The 22,099-nt window shown below is 40.7% G+C and overlaps 7 protein-coding genes and 4 long non-coding RNA genes across 15 annotated transcripts in view; 8 read left to right on the plus strand and 3 right to left on the minus strand.

Moving 5' to 3' along the window:
• The window catches only part of LOC124203326 (neurotrophin 1-like), a 28,226-nt gene that overhangs the window by 4,148 nt on the left and 1,979 nt on the right, over positions 1–22,099 (minus strand). The gene's annotated exons all lie outside the window — the stretch shown is intronic.
• Positions 1–22,099, plus strand: part of LOC124203328 (protein spaetzle 5-like) — a 28,443-nt gene that overhangs the window by 2,532 nt on the left and 3,812 nt on the right. Inside the window, exons 1-2 of one of the 5 annotated variants that reach the window (XM_046600077.1) lie at positions 3,354–3,496; positions 3,577–4,560. The exons of 1 other annotated variant lie outside the window; for it this stretch is intronic. In XM_046600077.1, coding sequence (XP_046456033.1) covers positions 3,473–3,496; positions 3,577–4,176 — 624 coding nt within the window. In that variant the 5' untranslated portion in view covers positions 3,354–3,472 and the 3' untranslated portion in view covers positions 4,177–4,560. Of the gene's footprint in view, positions 1–3,353; positions 3,497–3,576; positions 4,561–22,099 lie in introns of those variants that run through there. 3 more of the 5 variants (XM_046600078.1, XM_046600079.1, XM_046600074.1) reach the window with 3 other exon arrangements.
• LOC124203323 lies at positions 94–1,200 on the minus strand. The gene is made up of 3 exons (XM_046600064.1): positions 1,054–1,200; positions 617–988; positions 94–544 (listed from the first exon to the last, which is right to left on the minus strand). The coding sequence occupies exons 1-3, from the start codon at positions 1,069–1,071 to the stop codon at positions 134–136; spliced, it is 801 nt and encodes a 266-aa protein (XP_046456020.1). The 5' UTR covers positions 1,072–1,200; the 3' UTR covers positions 94–133.
• LOC124203334 lies at positions 6,171–7,578 on the plus strand. The gene is made up of 3 exons (XR_006878514.1): positions 6,171–6,406; positions 6,578–6,728; positions 6,931–7,578. It is a non-coding gene; the product is annotated as an uncharacterized LOC124203334 (long non-coding RNA).
• LOC124203324 (neurotrophin 1-like) lies at positions 11,181–12,659 on the plus strand. Its single transcript, XM_046600066.1, has 5 exons — positions 11,181–11,317; positions 11,392–11,456; positions 11,529–11,602; positions 11,676–11,812; positions 11,890–12,659. The coding sequence occupies exons 1-5, from the start codon at positions 11,303–11,305 to the stop codon at positions 12,364–12,366; spliced, it is 768 nt and encodes a 255-aa protein (XP_046456022.1). The 5' UTR covers positions 11,181–11,302; the 3' UTR covers positions 12,367–12,659.
• Positions 14,072–17,122, plus strand: LOC124203330. Its single transcript, XR_006878511.1, has 9 exons — positions 14,072–14,343; positions 14,426–14,647; positions 14,713–14,930; positions 15,001–15,096; positions 15,157–15,274; positions 15,341–15,490; positions 15,558–16,536; positions 16,614–16,724; positions 16,815–17,122. It is a non-coding gene; the product is annotated as an uncharacterized LOC124203330 (long non-coding RNA).
• LOC124203327 (neurotrophin 1-like) lies at positions 16,902–17,994 on the minus strand. Its single transcript, XM_046600071.1, has 3 exons — positions 17,908–17,994; positions 17,609–17,836; positions 16,902–17,533 (listed from the first exon to the last, which is right to left on the minus strand). The coding sequence occupies exons 1-3, from the start codon at positions 17,920–17,922 to the stop codon at positions 17,060–17,062; spliced, it is 717 nt and encodes a 238-aa protein (XP_046456027.1). The 5' UTR covers positions 17,923–17,994; the 3' UTR covers positions 16,902–17,059.
• LOC124203325 (protein spaetzle-like) lies at positions 18,119–19,426 on the plus strand. Its single transcript, XM_046600067.1, has 3 exons — positions 18,119–18,346; positions 18,414–18,478; positions 18,578–19,426. The coding sequence occupies exons 1-3, from the start codon at positions 18,247–18,249 to the stop codon at positions 19,172–19,174; spliced, it is 762 nt and encodes a 253-aa protein (XP_046456023.1). The 5' UTR covers positions 18,119–18,246; the 3' UTR covers positions 19,175–19,426.
• LOC124203329 lies at positions 19,687–20,588 on the plus strand. The gene is made up of 3 exons (XM_046600080.1): positions 19,687–19,797; positions 19,867–20,019; positions 20,077–20,588. The coding sequence occupies exons 1-3, from the start codon at positions 19,783–19,785 to the stop codon at positions 20,461–20,463; spliced, it is 555 nt and encodes a 184-aa protein (XP_046456036.1). The 5' UTR covers positions 19,687–19,782; the 3' UTR covers positions 20,464–20,588.
• On the plus strand, positions 20,736–21,640 carry LOC124203331. Its single transcript, XR_006878512.1, has 4 exons — positions 20,736–20,846; positions 21,040–21,142; positions 21,213–21,333; positions 21,473–21,640. It is a non-coding gene; the product is annotated as an uncharacterized LOC124203331 (long non-coding RNA).
• On the plus strand, positions 21,744–21,976 carry LOC124203332. Its single transcript, XR_006878513.1, has 2 exons — positions 21,744–21,783; positions 21,854–21,976. It is a non-coding gene; the product is annotated as an uncharacterized LOC124203332 (long non-coding RNA).

Genomic DNA, 22,099 nt, shown 5'->3' on the forward strand with positions numbered 1-22,099 from the left:
CAATTTGGAACCAGCTGATTTCCAACGTTAGCATTTTATTATCTTCCAACAAAACTGAAATAAAAAAATCGCGTGAAATGTACGAAAAAATATGAAAAGTATACAAATGAAAATTAATTTTCTTATTTTTTGACTAACAAGGTATTCGAGAAAATCGGCAACTGCAAGCCGATTGCAACTTGAACGAGTCGACAAAGGCGCCACGATTTGAATTGCACGGATCGTAAGCCAAAAGTTTTCGAACGAGATATTGCTGGCTGCAACGACTACTGTAGCAATGCACTGGACCAAAGTGTCCTAAATTTTCGCAGTATTCGTCCAGACCACTGCAGAGGACTATCCTTTCCCGTTGAAGAATATCTTCGACATTCTGAACGATGACGCGCCATTGCCCGTCAATGTTACGTGCCCGAATGGGTTTGATCACCAAACTGCGATATGGACATTTGCTATCTCTGTTTTCAAATTCCAGCTCTAATCTGATTTCCTCATTGATTAGCTTGTAAGTGAATTTTTGTGCTAATTCAGACAATTCGATGGCCAGCTGTTAAGTAATAAAATAAAATAATAATGCAGTTTATTGATTAGCAGAGAGCCATAACATTTATACACATACCTTGATGTCATCTTCGGGATATTCAATATCGTAGATGCAGAAACCAAAAGTCTTATCGACACATTCTGGTGGCGCAGCCGGGTTGCAGAATGTTTGACTTTTATCCTGTTGAATGTCTAAAATTTTGTAGTAGTGACTTGATACTTTTGGCACCGCAGGTAAGATCTCCGTGAGATCATCAAAGACAGATTCAATTGGCTCATTTCCTTGATTATTCTGAAGTTTCGAGACTGATGTGTGAACCTGCTGGACAACTGTAATAGCAGCAGCAGCAGCTGATGGCTGCCAATCTAAAACGTTTCCGGTTGTATTGAGTGGAGTGCTCCAAATGGCCGTTTCGTCCAAATGGACTAGAAACAGAAACACGACTCCCTAATATAAACACATTTCGTTAACACTTGGCACTTGGAATAACTGACACTCTGATTTGAGCTTACCAAAATCAGCAGTCTCATTACGTCGAGAAACGATTTTTTTTAAAAGGAGGCTGAGGATATCAATCTGAATAAGACTTTGCCTGTCGACAGACTGTCGACGAATAGTCGGGAGAGTAAAAGTTGAGACATTTCATTCGTTTCCGCGTTATCAAATATACTTGTATTTTCATTTTGCACCGCATTGGGTTGGTACCACCACGTCGCCGGGAAAACCGGGCCTTACCACTCTTCTGCAGACCGATGGAAAATGGAGATCAGCATTTGGGTGTTTTGAATGGATGTATAGCGAATTAGATTTGGCGCAACTCTATCGGTGTGTATACAGAATCTCATCTCCACTTTCTTTCTCGATACCAGCAAGTTTTCGCCGGGGGATTGCCAATATAGTCGCCCAGCAGAATGGAAAACCGCACAGGTAGGCTACATGAATGGAAAGCTTTTAGAAATTCGAATATTTATTCAGCCGTGATGATGACGGACTGTGTGGAAATGTATAACGCAACTAAAAATATCTCATCATCCAGACTGGTTTTATAGCGCATCATCACAATAATTGATGGATGATGTACCAGAACCGACGAGCCGACTTTTATATTTGCACGCTCTGCTTATTATATTATCGCACCTGTGTGTTCTTTGCTCATTTCAATTATAAAAATATTCTGGGATAGCTTATATTATTGCGGTGTGACGGGGTAGTTCGGTACGTGAGTCCGTCGACTCTATCGCGTGCATCACATCGCAGAAAGTTGATAACATCTGCCATCAGTTGGTGCTATAAATAAGTCTATGAAGGTCGGGTCCATATAAAATTATATGATGATGCAGTGCTTACACCATAACCTTGATTATTAAATACACAAGTTACATGGTCTACAGAGTTAACTGCCGTGAATTTGAGACAAAACGAAAACTGGGAAACTAAAGAAAAAACATTTCCAACATGTTCTCATGTATGAAGGTACTATAATTGCTGGCTATTTGTGCAAGGTATTACTGTGTCTCTACCCGTGATGATGGCCATTTTCCAAAGCAAATGATCATGGCGAATTTCTCATTTTTACGTGACTAAAAACAACCGACAATTTGCGAAATGGGCTGCTGGAGGAAAGCTGCTAAAGAAAGTTTGTCTGCGACAAAAGAAATCGACTTGCTGTCTCGTCAATGTATTATGTGTGTGAATATTATTCTTTCGTTTCGCCAAATGCCACCTGCTGACTATTTGTTGCCATGGCGTTCCACTTGGGACGAGCTTCCCATTGTTGTTGTATATCTTGATTGTATACCGTGTTGCACTTTGATTGACTGTGGCCACCGATCGAACCAAAATTCACGTTCAGAGGTTTGTTTGTATAGCTATACACGAAGAACACAACCAGAAACCGCTGTATACAAATAAGAACACGATTTTTTGAAAGCGGTTTCAGCAACTCGGATTGTTTTCCATCAGCTGTTATACCGACGGTTTTTGGTGAAATCTCTAACCTATTTGCAATGTACTACAGTTAGTCAGCTAGAAAGTTCAACCAATTATAATTCTCATCATTTTTCGTCCGGTGCAATAAATAAATGGCGAGTGGAGACGATTATACAAGTGAGGTACATACACGAGCGCAATATATTTGTTTGTAGCTAAGAGGACTCTTAATAATTGTTATGGTCTTGTATGTTACGTGATGATGAATCAGAAAGAGAGAGTGTGCTGAGCTGCGTGCGAAAGGAGCAACTGCGCAGGGGTAGTACGGCCAGGGTGTGGTGTTATTATCTTCTTTTATTCTTCACGGGGGGAAATCATCATGGCTAGCGGCTACATCAGGCTCTCCTTGGATTCCCGTTGTCTCCTTGGCAGTTTGGATGGCATCGTGAAAGAGATATATATACTAATAAGAGGCCATGCACGTTTCAGATGCACACATGCGTGTTCTTTTCCTTTGGTTTTTCGTTTGGCTAATAATAAAATGTTCAGGCGGTCGGTCACTATAGCTGAGCCGCAGTAGAAGATAAGGCGTCGTGAAAACCGCCAGCCCATCGCCTTTTTCACCCACTAACCTCGAAAAAGAAATGGACACACTCTCAAGGTTGTTGTTGTTGTTGTTGTTGTTCTTACAGAGGGTTTCCCTACAATACCCTGCAGTGCCGACGAGTCCTGGACAGAAAAGGGAAAGAGAGTAAAAGTGAAAATGACTGTGCCCTCCTAGCGCACTCCTGGCTCCTTTAGCATTGGCGTTTGAAAAACTAAATGAGGGCGGATACCTTCGTGAAGTGGGAGTACTCCATCCGCGATGGATAACCCGTCATGAACAAAGTGTCCCGGTATAAAAGCCGAGACGGTCACATGAGTTTAACACATCGTCCCTTGCAGTCGATTCCTCTTCTGACTTTCTGTTTCACAGTGTAAAGTCAAAGTCAATTGGAAATCATGTCTCTGTCCTACCACTTTTTGGTAAATTATTTCAATCCATTCAGCAGCCAATCTTTTAGTCTTTTAATCCACTCAATCTAATTATTAATTATTATCGCCAGATCTTTGTGAGTTTAGGTGTTGTGGCCGTTGTGATGGGCAACAATTACAAGCCGCCCGCTTATCACCAGCCGAAATACGAACCGAAATACGAGCCAGAGATCCCGGCCTGCTCCAAGAACACGACCAAGAACTGGTGCCTGGAGGATTCCGAGTACCCGGCCTACGAAGTCGTTTACGAACTGGACAAGCACTACGAGGCCGTTGTGGCTTTGTACAAGAACGTCGTGGCCGAAACGGCCAACTCGGTCGACACTTTGACCCAATTGGTGGACGAGACTTACCTCTGCCCCAGCGCCACCTCCTACGTCCAGCCGCTGCGTGCCGTCAACACCAAAGGCAAGTGGCGTGTCATCATCAACAAAGTCGAGTCTTACGGCATCAAATACGATCAACACGCTCGCATCGAAGAATGTGAGGCCGACGCGGCCGGAAAGGCCTGCCCCTTGGTCCCCACTTGCTACGAGTCCAAGTGCCTCCAGAAGAGCATCTACCACCGTTTCCTCGTCTACGATCCCACCGATTACTATTTCCCATTCGCCATCGAGACCTTCAAGTTGCCGGCCTCATGCGCCTGTTTCGTTGGAGCCTTCAGCCTCTAAATTAATTACTGATCATTTCTTTTTCTTTCCTTCTTTCTTCCAATTTTTCGGCCAATCCCATTCCAAATTGTCATCATCCATCAGTCACCAAACGATCCCTGTGATAATATCATTCGTGTAAAAACATCTCTGCGCTTCACAGTCGACTCCTTTTTCAACTGAAAAAAGATTCGAAGTGGAGCGCAAAGGTTGGCGGTACCATCCAACATGAAAGCAGTCCCTCGCCCACAACAACATCGTGGGGTTTATTTAATACGAAAAATAGTTCTATGCATTTCTTTTAATTATTTTGACTCTATCAAATGTTTGTACTGAATTACTCATGTGTTGCTCGCTCTCGACGTTCTTTTTCATCGGACAATAAATTTGAAACAATTCTAAAAATTTCTCTCTACATTTTGTCTCAAAAGAAATCGAATGAAATAGAAGAAGGAAATTTAGAGGAAGGAAATATAAGAATGAAATAAAACCATTAGATAAATCTACGTTTGAAATTGTATAAATGTCCATATGCTTCCTTCAGCAAAGTAGTAAAAACAGCAGTGTGCAACTTATGATTTATTTGGCAAATTCCTTCGCTTTCAACTCAGCACCTCAGAACTTACAGGTTTGTTAATATACTAAAGCTTTCCACTGGAAAGTCGGTAGTTGATAGCTTGTTATCCAACCTTATAGAAGCTCACGGGGAATCTTCCGATAAGACGACCTTCACATTGTAACCTTTTTCCCGTTTCCCTTTCTGCCATTTGTTATCTGACGTCGTCGTGTCTGTCCGATGGCAGCCATCCTAAAAATATGATTTAAAGACAACCGTTGCTAATTCCTATTCAAATGAGGAAGACGCTGAGCGAATGCCAGCAGTGTATAGAAAGCTGGTCATTAATAGCAACGGAGCGAAATTTCTCCTGACCGAACTCCTGCTGAGCTGCGACCGTGATGCGCATCGTCTGACATATCGCCGTTGTATAATATTAGCATTTTACGATGCGCCGTGAAATCACGATGTCATAACCGGAGACCGTCTATGGACGGGGCGGACCCTATAGGGGGGCATATAATAATAGTAGTTGTAGTAGTAGATGATTTGCTCATCCCACCGTATACACAAAGGACGTCATCAATCCTTATAGCCACGACCTTGACGTCACCTAAATCCGATGAATAGGTGAAAGCGATTTTGATTTGCAAGCAAATCGCTTCACGGCGGTTTGCATTTTGTACGTCCATTTCGCCACCAAGTTTCTCCTCGTTATTGCTGGTTCTCTTACACGATGTTCTATACTACCAGCAGTATATAGTATTTCATACAATTCGTGGGAGAATTAATCCAAACGTGCGGATAACCTAAATTCTTCGTTCAAGATGACAAACTTTGTAGAAAAGTCTATTGATTCAATGTCGGCAATAGCAAATGAATCGTAGAGGTCTTTTGCTTTTCGTATATTAAATTGTGTTACTATTATACAATAAAGTCTTAGTAGACGTCCATAAAACTTTCCGGGGAATTCTCAGTCTGGTTGACATTGTTGCACCAACATACTCTACCGTGTTTATTATCCATGGCGTAAGATACTATATACAAGTCGTCCGATTGCCGTACAATCAGCCAATCGGAGAAGGTGATGTAATTTGGTTTTTATTACGTCTGGAAACTATTGGAAAAAAGTAACGCTCGATTGGCGCTGTTTAACTACGCGATTGACGACCGTTTTATAGATCTATTTCTTTCATCTAGCTATTCTCGACACCGTTGTAAATCGTGCGGAATAAATGGTCCGCATATTACTTTTGAAGGCCCCGTTAAAATGAATTTTATAAATTCAGATCATGGCAATTTTCGTGAAGCCTCAACATTATTCCCTCTTGGATAGTTGGATTGCTCAATTGTTACGCTGATTGGTAGGCAAAATGATTAATTAAATAATTAATCGATAAGCTGAAAGATTTTTCTATTTCTATCGATATCTTAAATTTTGCTTTTCGTGATTTCGTCTGCTTTTGAAGTTTGCTTTGTTAAGTTTGTTTGTAAAATTTTCGAAAAAGTAAAAAAGAGACGAAGTTTAAGATTACAAAAGAAACAGAACGATACCTTTTCTTTTTGGAAACGTATGTGGCTTCACGAAAAATAGCAAAACAAATAAAATTACTTAAATATGATCGTCGTGTGAACTCTGGTGTCGCGGCTCCAGTCCACTGGTTCATGCCTCCAATCCATGAGCATGTTTAGCAGGTAAATAAAACTAAGGGTACAAATGTAATGATTATGAGAGCTTACAAGTAGAGGGGAAACTTTTCCAAATTTGTGAAAATGAGTTCATTATTAGCATTTATCATGTTAGCCCCGTCAATGCATGGCAGTTTGTTTTCATTTTTGCACCATGTAACCGTTTTCTTTGTGCAGATTATAGAGCCTTCATTTGCTGTGAGCCCCCTGTTTCATTTTCAGCAGCTTGAGCCGGCAATCATCAACACAAATTATGCAAGTTTTGTTTGTGCTGGCATTGACCAGTCATCTGCAGCAATCTCAGTATCTTCACTTAGGTCAGGCTTGGGTAATGATTTTCGTTAGTTTTATTAAGCTGTGATGGTAAATATTTTAGTGATGTATGACTTGCATAAGTGTACAGTATTACTACATGGAAACCTTAAATTCTTCTGTTTTGGGTTTTCTATCTCATTTTCAACTTTTCCTTATTTATTGTTGTTTCTGATTCTGTCAACATTTTTCGTAACCCTTTTTCATTTTTAATTTAGATTCTCAGCATCCATCTTGATTGAAGAAACTATCGATGTCGGTCGAGTTACGGATCCCTTCTGCCCCTTTTTCTATTCCGGCTGCTGGTGGATTCAACTTTTTCAGCGGATGGATGGAAGCACTTGTAGATGGATGCCTGGCCGAATCTCCCAGGCATAAAGGTCGGACAAATTTATCTCTATATTCCTGCATGGCCTCCTCGCTTCAGATTCTCTCCGGTTGTTATTTGTAGCTTTTGGCTATCGTCCTTGCGTGTGTGTCTTTTTTTATCGCTCAATTATTTTATGTGTAACAAAAGATGAGAAAACAGCTTTCCCTGGGCATCCGCAATTGCGCTCGTCTATAATGTAGAACGATAATGATGTGGGGCCGGGAATATTTATACGACGCTTTTATGAATAGTGCTACTCCAGTTTATGACTCCGGGGGGGGAACATTTTTACGATCCTTCAGTCACGGCTCGTCGCCGATGGACAATTCATGTCTTTTAAGACCTGTGATATTTGTAGCAGCAACAACAACAGACATGGGATGCGATTTCATTATCTTCCACCGTCGCTTTTGTCCAGCATGTTGCCCTTGCCATCTCCTGGGATTATCTTTTTAGGTGGAGTGGAAACTTAAACAATAAAAAGATGAAAGGGAAAGTTTTTTTCTGATTTTTAATTCCATCCGCCGAGGCCCAGCAGTCAACTGGGCGCAGCGCTGATAGATCTTTATCAATGACTTATATTAACTATATAGTATATAGCTGCTACTACTCGTCGGATGTAAAATTCTAATGCGAGTTTCTCACGCCAAATTTAATGAACCGTATAAAAGTTTAGCGAGTCGAAAGGCTGAGGCAGCACATAAGGCTATGTACATATATTTCGTTTGTCTATTAAATTGCGCATGCATCGGCGATGACAATAATGATAGTGTGTGTGTTGGCGAAGACACTATAAAGCAGGCAGTTGTTGTCTCCAACCTTGCGTGAATGTACCGTTTTTCTGTTGCCGTGGCTCAGTTATAGATTTCGTACTTTCCATTTTCCCCGCGCGCGCATATTTTGAGTTGGTCGCTTAGATAACAGCAGCTGCTGCTGCCATATAGGATAACCAATGGGGGGTCTCGTTCTAAACTAAATGGTGAAACCAACTTATTATACGGGACGACGACGACTAGAAATAGCCAAATTCCATCCGCCGTTGATTGTCTTGCGGTTCTTTCGTATACATAAAACATCAACTTTTTCGGGGCCGAAGGACCCATCGTTCGACATAGTCGAATGTTTAGTGAAATCTTCCATTGCAGCTATAGGAGGATCTCTTTCTTTCTCGTTTTTACCTATAGACATGATTGAAACCCAATGAGGCAAGGAGCATCGTTCGTGATCGGGATAATCCGCCCTTGAGATTCTGACGTGAGTTTGTTTCTAAACCGCAAAATGAGAGGGTCCCGATGATTTTGAAAAAATGAAATAATTTAGTATTCTATTATTACGTCGTCCGGGTGTACATGAGAAAGTGTTGCAGATGACGATGTGGACGCGTGACAATGCCCAGCAGGCTGTGATGAGATCGTGATTTCTGCTGATGTCCCGTTCGAGCTGCTGGCGGGAGTGTAATCGAGGTTTGTGGTGATTCACTCGGCGTCGCTGGGATGAACATCTTCGCGACAGGAGTCGAGCAATCACGCGTGACGGAGAAAATCGAGTCGGCCGTGACCGCGAGCGCGCCTGATGACAATCGACATCACACATGACTTGTTCATGTCTCAACTGCGTTTCATTTCGGTCGACCTTACGTCATTTGACGGCTGTACAATCGGCAATAAATTAACGACAAATTTTGTAAGCTGTTGCGTGCGTACCGGCCGTTATTTTACCATCACGGGGCTGAACTTGGAATTGTCGAAAGTGAAAGTGCTTACAGAGCCGATCATCTAAATGGTATAGGCTTCGTATGGGACGTCATTTAAGTGAAAACGAACCAACTATAGAAAACCGAGAGAAACACACACAAATGTGGGTCAAAGTTCGGTTGGATCACAGAGCTATTAACAGCCCTGCTGGATGTGTATAAGAAGTAGGCGAGTTGTGTTTAGTTTTATGCATGCACCACACCTCCTCGCCCATTACGTGTAGCCCAGCCAGCCGTGTATAATATTTAATGATGTCAGCGTGTTGCTCATCGACATGGGAGTCATCATTGTTTTGTTATTTTTGGACAACCAAAAATTCGGTTGCGCTAAATTATTTATTGGCGAAAGGGGTTGGGTCTCTCTTGCACTTAAATTAGCTCGTTATCATTTTCTAACCGTGACCCTCTATCGACGGTGAAAACAATGTACACAACACAACTTTCGATAAGCATAAATAATTCTCCGGGGCGATGGGAACAAGATGGCCAATTTGGCCTGCACCTTCTATTAAAAAACAAGAAATATTTTCTTTTATTTTCTCCTGAGTCATTATAACTACATAATATGCAGGTTGCAATAAGACTCTTTTAAGTATAACGCCCGGAGGAATTTCCAAGGGCTAGAAATTCATTTTTGCCTTGTCTGTTTAATAATCTACTGCTGTATGCGGTTTGTGTTGCCTTTTTTTGGGTTTGGTACCATTAAGAAGAGCTTGTCCAAACGGTTAAAATTTCTCCGCTCTTACATTATTTACGACCGCACCTCGCGCTTGTATTAACGATTGGAGAGCGAAACACAAAAATAATAAGCGAAAAGAACTCAGAGAGAGAATGCGTGGCGGAATAAGTATCGGTGCTGTGCTCCTCCCTATCCATCGTGAGCCAGGAGCAAGGTCATCCGTGCATTGTGTTGTTGTTGTTGCGAAGAAAGCCCGGCCAACCGACCTGCGCAACATGTGGTCGGATTTTTAAACACAACAACAACAACGGTGAATTCTATTATTTTCATAGCTCCGCTTGACTGAGTCTCTCTATCCATAAATGAACTGGCGTGTCCATGTTTTTCTTTGTGACGCAAGAGTATATATCCACTAGACATTTTATGCGAACGCTCTCGATACAAAAAAAGGATGTCAAGATGAAACGAAAGAAATATTATAACGACAAGGTGTGGCATCGCCCTGATTTCTATTCATCGGCCAATGCGCAAAAAAGTACACCAAATTCATTTCGCTTGACGTCCTCAAGTGGGAAACAGCAGTTAAACTGTTAGTCGTACATAATAGGCCAGGATTAGATATGGCTGTGTATTATTATGGATTATCAAATGCGCGAATAAGGGTCCATTATTTTTTGAAGGCTGTGACTATTTTACCGTAGTTGTTTTTCAAAGTCGATGAAGCAATCACGGATCGTTGATGGCGTGAGTTATAGCGGGTCCGCTTTTTAGTCGGGCGAATTTGCCGGTCTGGTGAATCCGTTAATTGTTTTCTTGACCAATATCTATGGAAAACGATGGCATTGAACGCACAGTTCTAATTAGACTGAAGGGGGATTCGTATACTTGAAATAACACCCTTATAATAACCTTGACAAATCGACTCGATATGGTTTATTAATGTTGCATCGTCGCGGTACAGTGGCCAAGGAGAAATCATCTGCCGAATCGATCAAGGACAAAATATCTAATTCCATATTAAATCGAGTTTATTAGTGAAAATCAGTGATATTTGGGAACTGCGTATTAAAAATGAAACTATAAACCTGGGGCGAGAATCCAATAAATTCTACGTGAATTTCTGCACAACATTTATTTATTTTTTACTACAAGTATACTTTCTAACATTTTTCTTTTTATTGTGTCTTAATTTCAGCAGCCGACTTGAACCACTTTGGGTGAAAAATGCCGACAATCTAGATGCTTTAACACTTTAAGTGTTGGACCACTTAAGTTTCCACAGCTTTCGCTACGTTTTTGGTCAAGGGGTAGAAGTGTGTCAGTATCAAGTTCAATATTTTTTAATCGGTTCTACGTGCTGAGCAAGTCATCGTATCGGTCACTGTATACGGTATAAGGGGCCATATCTTCGTTAATGATAAGTGAAAGTGAATTTGCCTTGGACGTTATGAATGGTCCAAGGCACAGCGCTAAATAGTAAAATAGTCGGGGGAACGAGAAATAATCATTTGAGGAGGCGACGAGCCGTGGAGAGAGTTGGAAAACTGTTTGAGAAGATTTCTACCTGCATATACGCTAGAGACCGCCCAGTTAGCATCCATTGGTGTTGTGTGACGACCATTGCGTGTAAGAAGGGCGTTGTCAGACGACGGACGACTTGGACTATAAAAGACCCAGACTGTCGGTGGAAGAACACAGAACACTTCAAGGGCTCTCAGTGCTCGCATATCACGTCCTTCTTACTCCTGTATTTTTTCACCTCCTGTTATACCCTATCAAAGCATCGGCATGTCTCTTGCAGTGGTGAGTTACCATCATTATTCTTCTCAGCCAAAATTATGAATAGTTTTAATCTAATAGCAATATAAATTTGACAGGCAATTTTTTTGTTTTGCGCTGTCGGCGCCTGGGCTGAAGATTTGGCTGCTGAAGAGCAGTACAGGTAATTTAAATTTCAAACACTATTCATTCCTTATGTTGGAGAAATAATATGATTTTTCTTTTTCAATTGAAGACCAGCCTACAAGCCAGAGTACCCCTCTTACCAACCGGCATATCCGTCGTACCCTTCGTACAGCAAACCAGCCTGTAAGACGAATTTCTTAAGGAAACTCTGAATGAGAAATTTATTTTGAATAATTTTTTATCATTTCCTGCACAGACCCATCGTACCCATCATACCCATCGTACCCCGCTTACCCCAAGTACTGCGACCCAAAAGCCGCACCCAAATGCGCTGAAAACGCGACGGTCGGTTGGTGTTTGACCGACGAGGAATACCCCACCTACGAAGTCAAGGTATTGAATTTCAAATGATTTAATTAATTAATAAATAAAAATACCATTTTTAAATTGGGCCGATGGCCAATGATCAGTACGCCATCGACTACGATCCTTTAGTGTTGAAGAAATACGCCGACGTGGCCGACCAGTCAGCCAACGATTTGGTGGATGGCGTCAGCAAGGAACAAGAGGAGAAATTCGATTATTCTTTCTACAACGGCAAGCAGTTCGACCAGGGCAACTGGGTCGGTGGTGAGGGTTTCATCTGCCCCAGCGAGGTGGCCTACTCGCGTCCCCTGCGCGCCAAGAACACGGCCGGTGAGTGGCGCGTCATCGTCCAGGACATCGCCTGGCCGACTTACACCCAGACCCAGCGGACCGAGACTTGCTTGTTCCCCGAAGCCGCTTGCCGCACGTTGGCCCCTTGCCACTTGAGCAAGTGCCTCCAGAAACACACCGTCCACCGCATGCTCTCCTTCGACCCGTGCGATGCTTACAAGGGCATCTTCATCGACACCTACAAGTTGCCATCGGCTTGCTCCTGCCACATTCCCGCCGTCAAGGCCTAAATTCCATTCAACCCCCCTTACAGTACCCCACGCCCCAAACGACCTCCAGGTAATACCAGAAACGACAAACGTTAACGAGAGGGACTGCTTCAAATAAAAACGGTACCGCCAACCGTCCAAAAATCCTCTCCTTCACAGGGATCGTTTTTGATATTCTCTGGACTTGTCTTTCATCCAGTCCTCCGAGCCTATCCTTTCTCTCCTTTTTCTTTTCTCTCTTCCCATTTGTCGTCGTGATTGCGAGCCACTGAGAGTTCTTGTCAAACAAAATACAAAAGTATTTATGAACGAAATTTTTGTTCGTGTTTAAGATTTCGACGGGTTGGCGTTTAAAAATGACACAGTTCTCTTTACTTACGCCAGGGGAACTGTTTATCAAATCATTAGTTTTACCAAAATCGACCTTAATCATTGAATACATAATTCCATTATTTTTCAAAGTATTATCGATTAACGGTTTGAACATAATGCGAAAAATTTTCTAGTTTACTGTCAAATCAAAATAAATGTTGTTAAATTAAAATTGAATTGATAATGTTAAAGATAATGTGCTGAAAGATGAACGCCAACAGTTTACAGAGTATACTAGTCTATATAAATGGCAGCACTGATCACTAGATTTACAACTCAGGCTATTTCTATCCATACGACAAAATGACCGAACGAGTAATAAAGAGCGTTTTATCTTGGTTTCCTTTTCTTTGGGATAAAAATGAAGTAGAAAGTCCCGAAAAAGAAAAAATCGAAATCCTAATTGATTTTGGAGAACAGGAAGTTAACGGAGGTCCGCACCCCACTTTTTACCATCCATATCAACAATGGCATGTTCCTTCTTCAAGTCATCACGATGGTTTTATGCCCCGCCCACCTCCGCCCAGTGTAATCCCACCGACGAGTCCTGGCTCCTTTCCAAACATGATGGCTCGACTCCAACAACTGGAAAACCGAATCGAGGCGTGCGAGATGGAAACTCTTGAATTTCAAGTTACACTAAATGAAATTCAGGTGGAAACCAATGATCTCTATCAAAATCATTCTGAACCAGGAAACCCGACCGAAGTTGAAATGGACGTTTACCGGAAGGAATTCCAGTCCAATCCGATTGTGCCATACATGATGCCCTATCATGGTAATGAAAATTGGTCCCCTACGTGTCTATCGCCACCATCAGCAACTGAACATCCATTTACCCCATACGGATACGGTGGTCTGTGATAATTCACATTTTTGGATCGAACACAATTAACAAGTGTTGAATTTAAAAACAGTGTCAAGTGTGATGAATACACATTCGTAATTCAATTAAATCAAACCAATTCTTTTTCATTTCTATTTTATTTAGACCAAAGTAAGAAAGTAAAGATATGAAAGCTCAATCTTCAGTAAAATTCAAATAATGTGCGACGCATGTTATATATAGATAGTAGGACAGCAGAAATGCAGGATCTTAGTCGGAAAGATAAAAAATTTAGAATAAGAAGAAAGATCAAAGACGATTGCGAGCGTATCGATTATTTAATATTTTACTTTATTATTGAATTTAAGTATTTTACAAATTCAATTCTGTCATAACATAAGGTGCGTTTAATCCGCTAGAGGAATTGAGACAAGAGCGCCAACGGAATAGAACGCAATTACAAATATCAATATTCAATATTCCATTCCTTTCGGCTTTCTTAAAAAGAGGTAGGGTAGGCTATGGCCGTTATGGCGGCTATGCTATTGTCTATTGAATTCTTTCTTGTTTCTTCACCACGTTTCGTGACCACACATTCGCCACCACGTTCGCTGGCCGTCGGTCCGAAAGTTTTTAACTGCCAATATATCCAATTTTAATTCCTATCTTATTTTATTCTATCAGTGTCCATTTTAATTACGAACTTCAAAATGAATTCCATTAAGCCTGAAATCATCCCTGATATTCTTCTTGATCCTGGCACGAAAAAACGTTACGTGAGAGGCCAGTTACTTGGAAAGGTAAGAGAAAAGTTGAAGCAATGCAACTTATCAAAGTAGCAATTGTATTAACAAATGGTTTTGAACTTGGTTGATTAACTAGGGTGAGTTTGCCAAATGCTATGAGCTCACAGACAGCGCTACCAACCAGATCTTTGCTGGAAAAATCATTTCCAAGCAGCTTTTGAAAAGGCAGCACCAGAGGGATAAGATGGCCCAGGAGATTTCTATTCATCGCTGGCTGGTCCATAAACACGTTGGATTTCACAGCTTTTTTGAGGACAGCAACTTTGTCTTCATTGTTTTGGAGCTTTGCAAAAGAAGGGTAAGTGCCCTACGATTTCATTTGTTTTTCGAATTTGTTTATTCAATGTTGTGTTACTTTTTTAGAGTCTCATGGAGCTGCATCAAAGAAGAAGTGTTATCACTGAACCCAAAGCTCGCTCTTTCATGCACCAACTTCTTCTTGGTGTAAAGTTTCTCCACGAAAACAAGATCATTCACAGAAACTTGAAACGGGATAATCTTTTCCTCAATGAAGGCATGGAGCTGAAGATTGGAGACTTTGGCCTTGCAACATAGTTAGATTTTGACGGTGAAAGGAAAAAGTAAGATTGACCTCTTTGTGCTCACTGTTTGTTAGCTTTGCTAATGTTTTATCTTCTTTAATTTTGATAGGACTCTGTGTGGCACTCCCAACTACATTGCACCCGAAGTTTTGTGCAAACAAGGTCACAGTTTTGAAGTGGATATCTGGTCTGTGGGCTGCATTTTGTAAGTTGCATGTTAAACACACGCGTTGAGATTTTTATTTACTTTCTTTGCAATCCCTAGATATACTTTATTGGTTGGGCATCCACTGCGACTCGATCCCCGCCTCGACAAGGGTGTTATTGACGTCCGTCGACCTCTTGGCGATATAAAACAGGATGTTAATTCAATAAAATACAAGGTATATTGAGTCAACCATGTTTTTCGTTGCAATTGCTTGCTACATTTCTCCTTTCATGTTATGCAGGCTTCAAGGTCGAACCAGGTAGCCCATCAGCCACTGCCGACACACCACTTCTGGCCGTTCCATCTGGCCCATCGCCTCAGCAACTGCTCCGTGACTTGCAGCAACAACTTTTCACCTCGAAACCCAACGAGAAAGTTCCAATCCTCATGGGTACGATTTTTTTCTAACTCCCATGAAGTAATCGACACATTTAATAGCAACTTCGTTTCATATTTAGATGAGGCCGAAGACCCTGCTGTCATTCCAATGGTGTGGGTTTCCAAATGGGCCGACTTCATTTTCGGCATTGGTTATCAATTGAGTGACGACACGATCGGTGTTCTTTTTTAAAATCTCACCAAGCTTTTATTGCACGTCGATTCAAAGTAGCCGAAATGTTCGGAAATTTTTTTTCTTTATCGATTATGAAACGCTTGGCGCGTAAAAGGAAAGGGAGGATTTTTTCGCTCACATATTTCAATCGCTGTAGCAAATCTTTTGAGGAACCGTATTGAGCTAGAGAAGTAAGCCGAAATGTTCGGAAATTTTTATCTTCATCGATTACTGAAACGGCTCCCATCAACGCGAATATATTTTATTGATGCCACTAAATTAGCAATCTGTCTTAACAAACGAAATTATTCTGTGTCCGTTGATGAGAGCCGTTTCAGTAATCGATGAAGATAAAAATTTCCGAACATTTCGGCTCACTTCTCTAGCTCAATACGGGTCCTCAAACGATTTGCTACAGCGGTTGAAATATGTGAGCGAAAAAATCCTCCCTTTCCTTTTACGCACCAAGTGATTTTTTATTTTTAAATATATATTTTTTTAATGTGAATATTCGCCCAAATGTCCTCCCAGCTTTTAATGATTTATTCTTCATATTTTTATGATTGTTTTTTAAATGTGAAACTGCCTAAATTGAACATCCTTCTCTTACTTATAGTCTTATACTTCAAATACTTTCTCTATAACGGTTTTTCGTGATCAAAATGGTAGATAACCCAAATTATTCTATAACCTAAACTAAAAGAAAATACACGTAATTTTTTAATTATCGATCATTCATTCCAATCGTGCATCGCGCAATAACAAATATCAATACAGCAGACGATTCGAGTAGAAATGTAACCATGACACCATGTGAAAAGGAATGGCCGAATGGGTTGATTAAATAGAAAATTCCACTTTGAGAAAGAAGAAAGAAAGAATTGGTCATAAATCATTTGCTTGTGTGTGCGTGTGCAATTGTGGATACATTACGATTTTCGTTTCTTTGTTTTTTGTGCAGTAGTTTAGATAGAATCAAAGCATTTCGGGATAAGTGATTTCATCATGCTGTTGTTATTGGATTTACATCTCTCATGTGGGGAATCTCGACTTCATCTTCTGTGACACTTTGGTAAGCTACATGTCCATTTGTATTTCTTGAAAAAGTAGCATAAGGGAAGTTCTTTCAGGTTTGCCTAATAAACGTTTTGTCTTACGATAGGTATTGCAGTGAAAGGAACAGTCCTATCACATCCCAAGTTGAAATAAAGTTAGACTGATATAAAGACAGGCTGGCAATCATAACAAATTAGTTTTTGAGTAATTTATATTGTTTTAAAATCTAGACCAAGATCAATTGCAGTGTATGAAGTTTATCGCAACTGCACTAATATGTAAATATGAGCTGTACATGTTTCATAGAATGTAAGTTTGACGTAATTTCATCTCAAAGTCTTCATTGTTTCCTTAAAGTTTTCTTGGAATGTGGCAAGAACAGGCTGATGGCAACTTGTAGATGTCGATGAAGATTCCCTTCTGAGGATCGCAAGGATCGAAGGAAAGCATCCGCTGGTAAACGTATTTTTGCAGACATTTGCTGCCAAAACAAGGGGCCAGGGTACGACAAGCTGCACCGGGGAACAAACATTTTTCGACGCGATGGGTTTGGGTGTATCCGGGCCAGGCGATGTCCTGGACGATGACCCGCCATTCTCCATCGACATTCACTGCGCGGAGTGGACGAGCATAAACGACATCGCTAGGGCAGATGTATCCTTCACCACCAACCCAGTTGCCCTTCTCAAAGGTCTTGCCATGGTACTCGGAATAGTCGAAATGTTTCTCTGACAAGGAGGTCAGTCCATCGACCAAATTGTCGGCCGATTGATCAGCAACATCTGCGTATTTCTTCAGCACCAACGGGTCGTAATCGATGGCGTACTGGACAACAAACACAATGTTGATGTAAATTTCTTGGGATTAACTTTTGTATGATTTACGAAATGTGTTGCCTACCTTAACTTCTTTTCCCGGATATTCAGGGTCTTTGACACAAAATGTGAGGGTTCCGTTTTTCGAGCAGGTTGGTGCCTTTCGTGGATGGCAATAATCATTTTCGCCTGTGTACTTTTTGACATAATCCGCTGGGTACGACGACTTTGGGTAGTTTGTGGGATCGAAAGCAGCTTCGGCTTCCGGTTCCGGTTCGGCAAAAACACCCATCATCACGGAAGCCAGGCATAACTAGACAGACAGAAATAGTTTCAATAGTTAATTAGTTTTATCTTTTTAAAATTCCTCTTTTGAGTACTTACAAGAGCAATTTTCATTTTCAGGTATTGAAGAATGTTTTCTAGCTCACGAACTGGACTTGATGATTGTCAGCTCTCAACTGATATCAAATTTCTATGAGGGAAAGGGTTTTATACGTTTTCATCTCTTCAGCAGTCACCAATAATACAAGATATCTCAACTTTGAGGCTTTCATGTTACCCAACAAACATTTCAGGTGGTTGTTCTGTTCCAGCAGTCAGATGATATTCACTTTCATTGTGGTTGTGTAGTCGGAGGAAACTGTGAATATTGATACTGGTTGCCTCCATTTCTTACTTCATTCATTTTCACTTTGGGGACCAACCACGGCGCTGTTTTGGATGAAGTTTTATTTTGGAAGAAACCACCACAACCTCAACATCTCGCTTGATGAAACTATATCCAGTCGGCTGGAAAGGAAAGTGATTCCGTCAATTGCAGGTGCTACATTTGAAAGGTATATAAAGTGCAGGTGCAAATATTAATAACACAAACATTTCTCGAACAGAAACCCCGTCGGTTGAAGAGAAGTTTTCTTCGATATTTTTCAGCATAATGTCTATCAAATTTATGGTAAGTTTGAACAACTTGTAATTGATTATTTCTTGTTAAAGACTTGCAAAACTGTGACAGCATTCATTCAAATTATTTCATTTCATCTTTTTTAAATAGATTTTTGCTTCGCTGATGGTGATTGGCGTTTTCTCCGATCCTGAGCCCAGCAACTACAAAGCTCCTCCTGCCTACGGTTCCCAGCCAAAGTACCCTGAAATTCCAAACTGCGCCAAAAACACGACCAAGTCCTGGTGCCTGGAAGACTCTGAATATCCCCAACACGAAGTGCAACAAGCCCTGGACCAACACTACCAGGCCGTCGTGGCTTTCTACAAGGACAAACTGGCCAACACTGAGAACTCTGTCGACGGACTGGCCAAGTTGAACGACGAGGTTTACCTTTGCCCGAGTTCCACCGATTACGTCCGTCCTTTCCGGGCCATCAACGTCGACGGCAAGTGGCGGACCATCGTCAACGGCGTCGAATCTTACGGCATCAAATACACGCAAACTGCTCGAATTGAAGAATGCGACGTGGTCGTGGGAACCACCTGCCCCTTGGTTCCGTCCTGCTACGAGTCCAAATGCGTCCAGAAAAATATTTTCCATCGCTTCTTGGTCTACAACCCACAAGACTACACCTTCCCTTTCGCAATTGAAAAATTCAAGTTGCCTGGATCGTGCGGATGTGTCGTTGGAGCTTTCCACCTATAAAGTATGAACACAACTAGAACTAAGCAACGGTAAATGTTTGAAAAGAGTCCTATCTTTTATGAACTGCAAAAGAACCGGAAGTTTTTTTGTAGAATTAATTTAAAGATTATTTTGAATCAATGAAGACTATTATGTACTCATAAGGTGATGTTACCACTGATTGAAATTAAATTACATTGAATTACTTGGTGCAAAATCAATTATGATTATCATTCACTTTGTGAAACAGTAAAATTAAAGGATTAAAGCGAATGGAATTCTATTCTTTCACTGGCCCTGATCTGGTTTACTGGTTTCTTTAAAAATAATAGAATAATTTACAACGTTACGATTTACGAATGGATTAATCAAGTAATGAATGGGAAAGTAGACGACGGAATGTGCAATTGTATGACAATCTATGGGTTGGGTTGGAACTCCTTCACGTTCCCCCCTTAATGTCATTGCGGTTGTCAGGGCAATTATTGAAAAAGAAATTGCGCTGCTACTATATAAGCTCGCCTTCAATCTAGCCCAACTCATTATTTGTTGAGAGTTAGCAGACAAGTACGTTTTCTACTCTAAAGTCTAAAAGTGCTCAAGGTGATCTAATCTAGTTAGTCTACAAAATGAATCTCATCTTGGTAACTTTTCAGAATATGTCAGTCAAGTAAAATTGAGGGGAAATATCTCTTATAATTTTCATCCTACAGGTTGCCTTTCTCTGCTTCTCGACTGCCTCAGTTATTATTGTTTCAAGCACTCAACCCGTTCCGTTTTGTAACCCAAAAGCTCCACCTCCGTGCATCGACAAAAAGTTTGGCTTCTGCATAAACGACTATGACTATCCGATGGACGACATTCAGGTACTCGCAACAGCTTTTTAAAATTGTAACATTTTAACCAATTATTTCAAAATGCAGACGACCATTGAGGAATCTGAATCAGTTAAGAAGTTTATCAACAAAACAATTACGAACAGAAGGCGAGCAATCAAGAAAAAAGAAACTGGCTGTCAAACTACAAATCTTCTCGTCAAACCACTGCGATTGCGCAACATTGACAGAGATTGGCTAGTTATCGTTCAAGATACCAACGATATATTTCAGCGGGAAGAAATTGCTATCTGTTCTCATCCAAATGTTCCCTGTCGGACACCGAGTCGGACAGGGAACATATCATCCCGTTCCACGTATTGCCATCAAAAGTTTTCTACCCGAAAACTGCTAGCCTTCGACCCGTGCAATCCGGATCGTGGTGTCTATGTCGAGTCTTTCAAATTACAATCGGCATGCGATTGTCGCCTTTAATTCATTTGTAAAGTTTTCTGGTATTTTGCCGGGATTACAGTTATTCATTTTCCTTTTAAATATGTGAGCATATGTAGAATCCCAAGTATCGGTAAAATTAAAAAAATACAAAAGCCTAACCATGATTTTAGTAAATATGACTGATTTTACGACTTCATGTTCCTATCGGCCTATCATTTATCCCCGTCCCTGGCTCCCTGCTTCGTGAATCGTGACTCATGAGTTCTGCTTTAGTAGAGTGTGGCAACACTGTTATTCAATATTAGGAATTTGCAATCCAGTCTGCTGTTGATCTTGTAGATGGTTATGATGGACAAACGAATCAGGATCTGATCACTTTTAGTGGAATTGAATAAAGTTAAATGTTGGGTTTTGATTGTGAGGTATCTCCTTTTATTATGCATTACAGGATTAGTAATAACAGTAAGGGTTCGTTTATCGGGTGAAGGCCGTATCAGGGTGGCCATATTGTGAGTGTTGCCAAGACAATGATGAGACAATTCAACTGACCTTGTTTTTAGTATCTGCACGTATTGAGTTAAAACTTAATTTTCTCTTCTGTGGTTTGTAATCTAGACAAGTCTTGAGCTATCGGATGCTATTAAAGAAGTAAAAGCAGTAAAATCTCGGTCTCTGGTTAAAGCATGGAGTTGTGTGTCAAGAATTGCAATGTCAGTGGGTAAGACAAAGAAGAAGTACCACAATAAAAAGAAAGTAAAACAAATAATTTATATAATGCAAAATTTCAGGTTTCCAAATTTGATGACGTTTGTGCTCTTCACTTCTCTTCTTCTTCACTTCTTGCTGAAATGTCTTCCCGAGTAAGCAATAAGGAATTTCAGGAACTATTTTGTCATAGCAGAAACTGAAGTAAGTTTTTCCCTTGAATTATCTTAATTCTGTTTTGAGAATCACGCTAACTCTTTCTCAAATTTCTATAAATGAATTCAAAATTATTGGAATTCAAATCAAATCAATGCTGCCATCCTCCGTCATGTTGCCAAGCAAGAAGGTCCACACATTTCTGAATCCTGAGAAAGACAGCCTGTCTTACTCATAGGAATCTGTGTCTGTGTTCTGTGGTGTTCTGAAGAAACTGCTCCTTCTCACCTCTCCAATGAAAGATATTTCATTTAGCCTGCATCAGCTCTACAATTGGCAGACCAGTTAATTGTCTTCAAGGCAAGCAATTACTTACCATACTGTTTTTCGTCTCTCTTATTTTAATTTGCTCTTGTTGGCTAAAGGGATTGACAAAGGGATTGATTTTGAATTGACCCCTGGTACGGAACTTGTAACTTTTTTTATGCCAAAAATATGGTACAAAAACATCTGAATTAAAAAAATTAATTTAAAATTAATTAATGTTGTTTTGTTGTGGAATTTTTAGTAAAAACGGCACTTGAATTTGGAAGATGTTCTCCCCATTATCAACGACCGGGAAGTCACCATTAAAGATCTTGCATGAAGGTAAGAAGATTTCTTTTCAATCCAATCGCATCATCTCTGTTGACTTTAAATGAACAAAAAGGCTGTTCCGGTGCACGTATTATATTCGAAACGAGAACCCCTATTATAGGAAGACGCTTCTGATGATTACGACAATTTTTGTAATCCTAAATTCGCATAGTAACGT

This window comes from Daphnia pulex, chromosome 9, assembly GCF_021134715.1.
Source record: "Daphnia pulex isolate KAP4 chromosome 9, ASM2113471v1".
In the NCBI taxonomy this organism is placed as follows: domain Eukaryota; kingdom Metazoa; phylum Arthropoda; class Branchiopoda; order Diplostraca; family Daphniidae; genus Daphnia; species Daphnia pulex.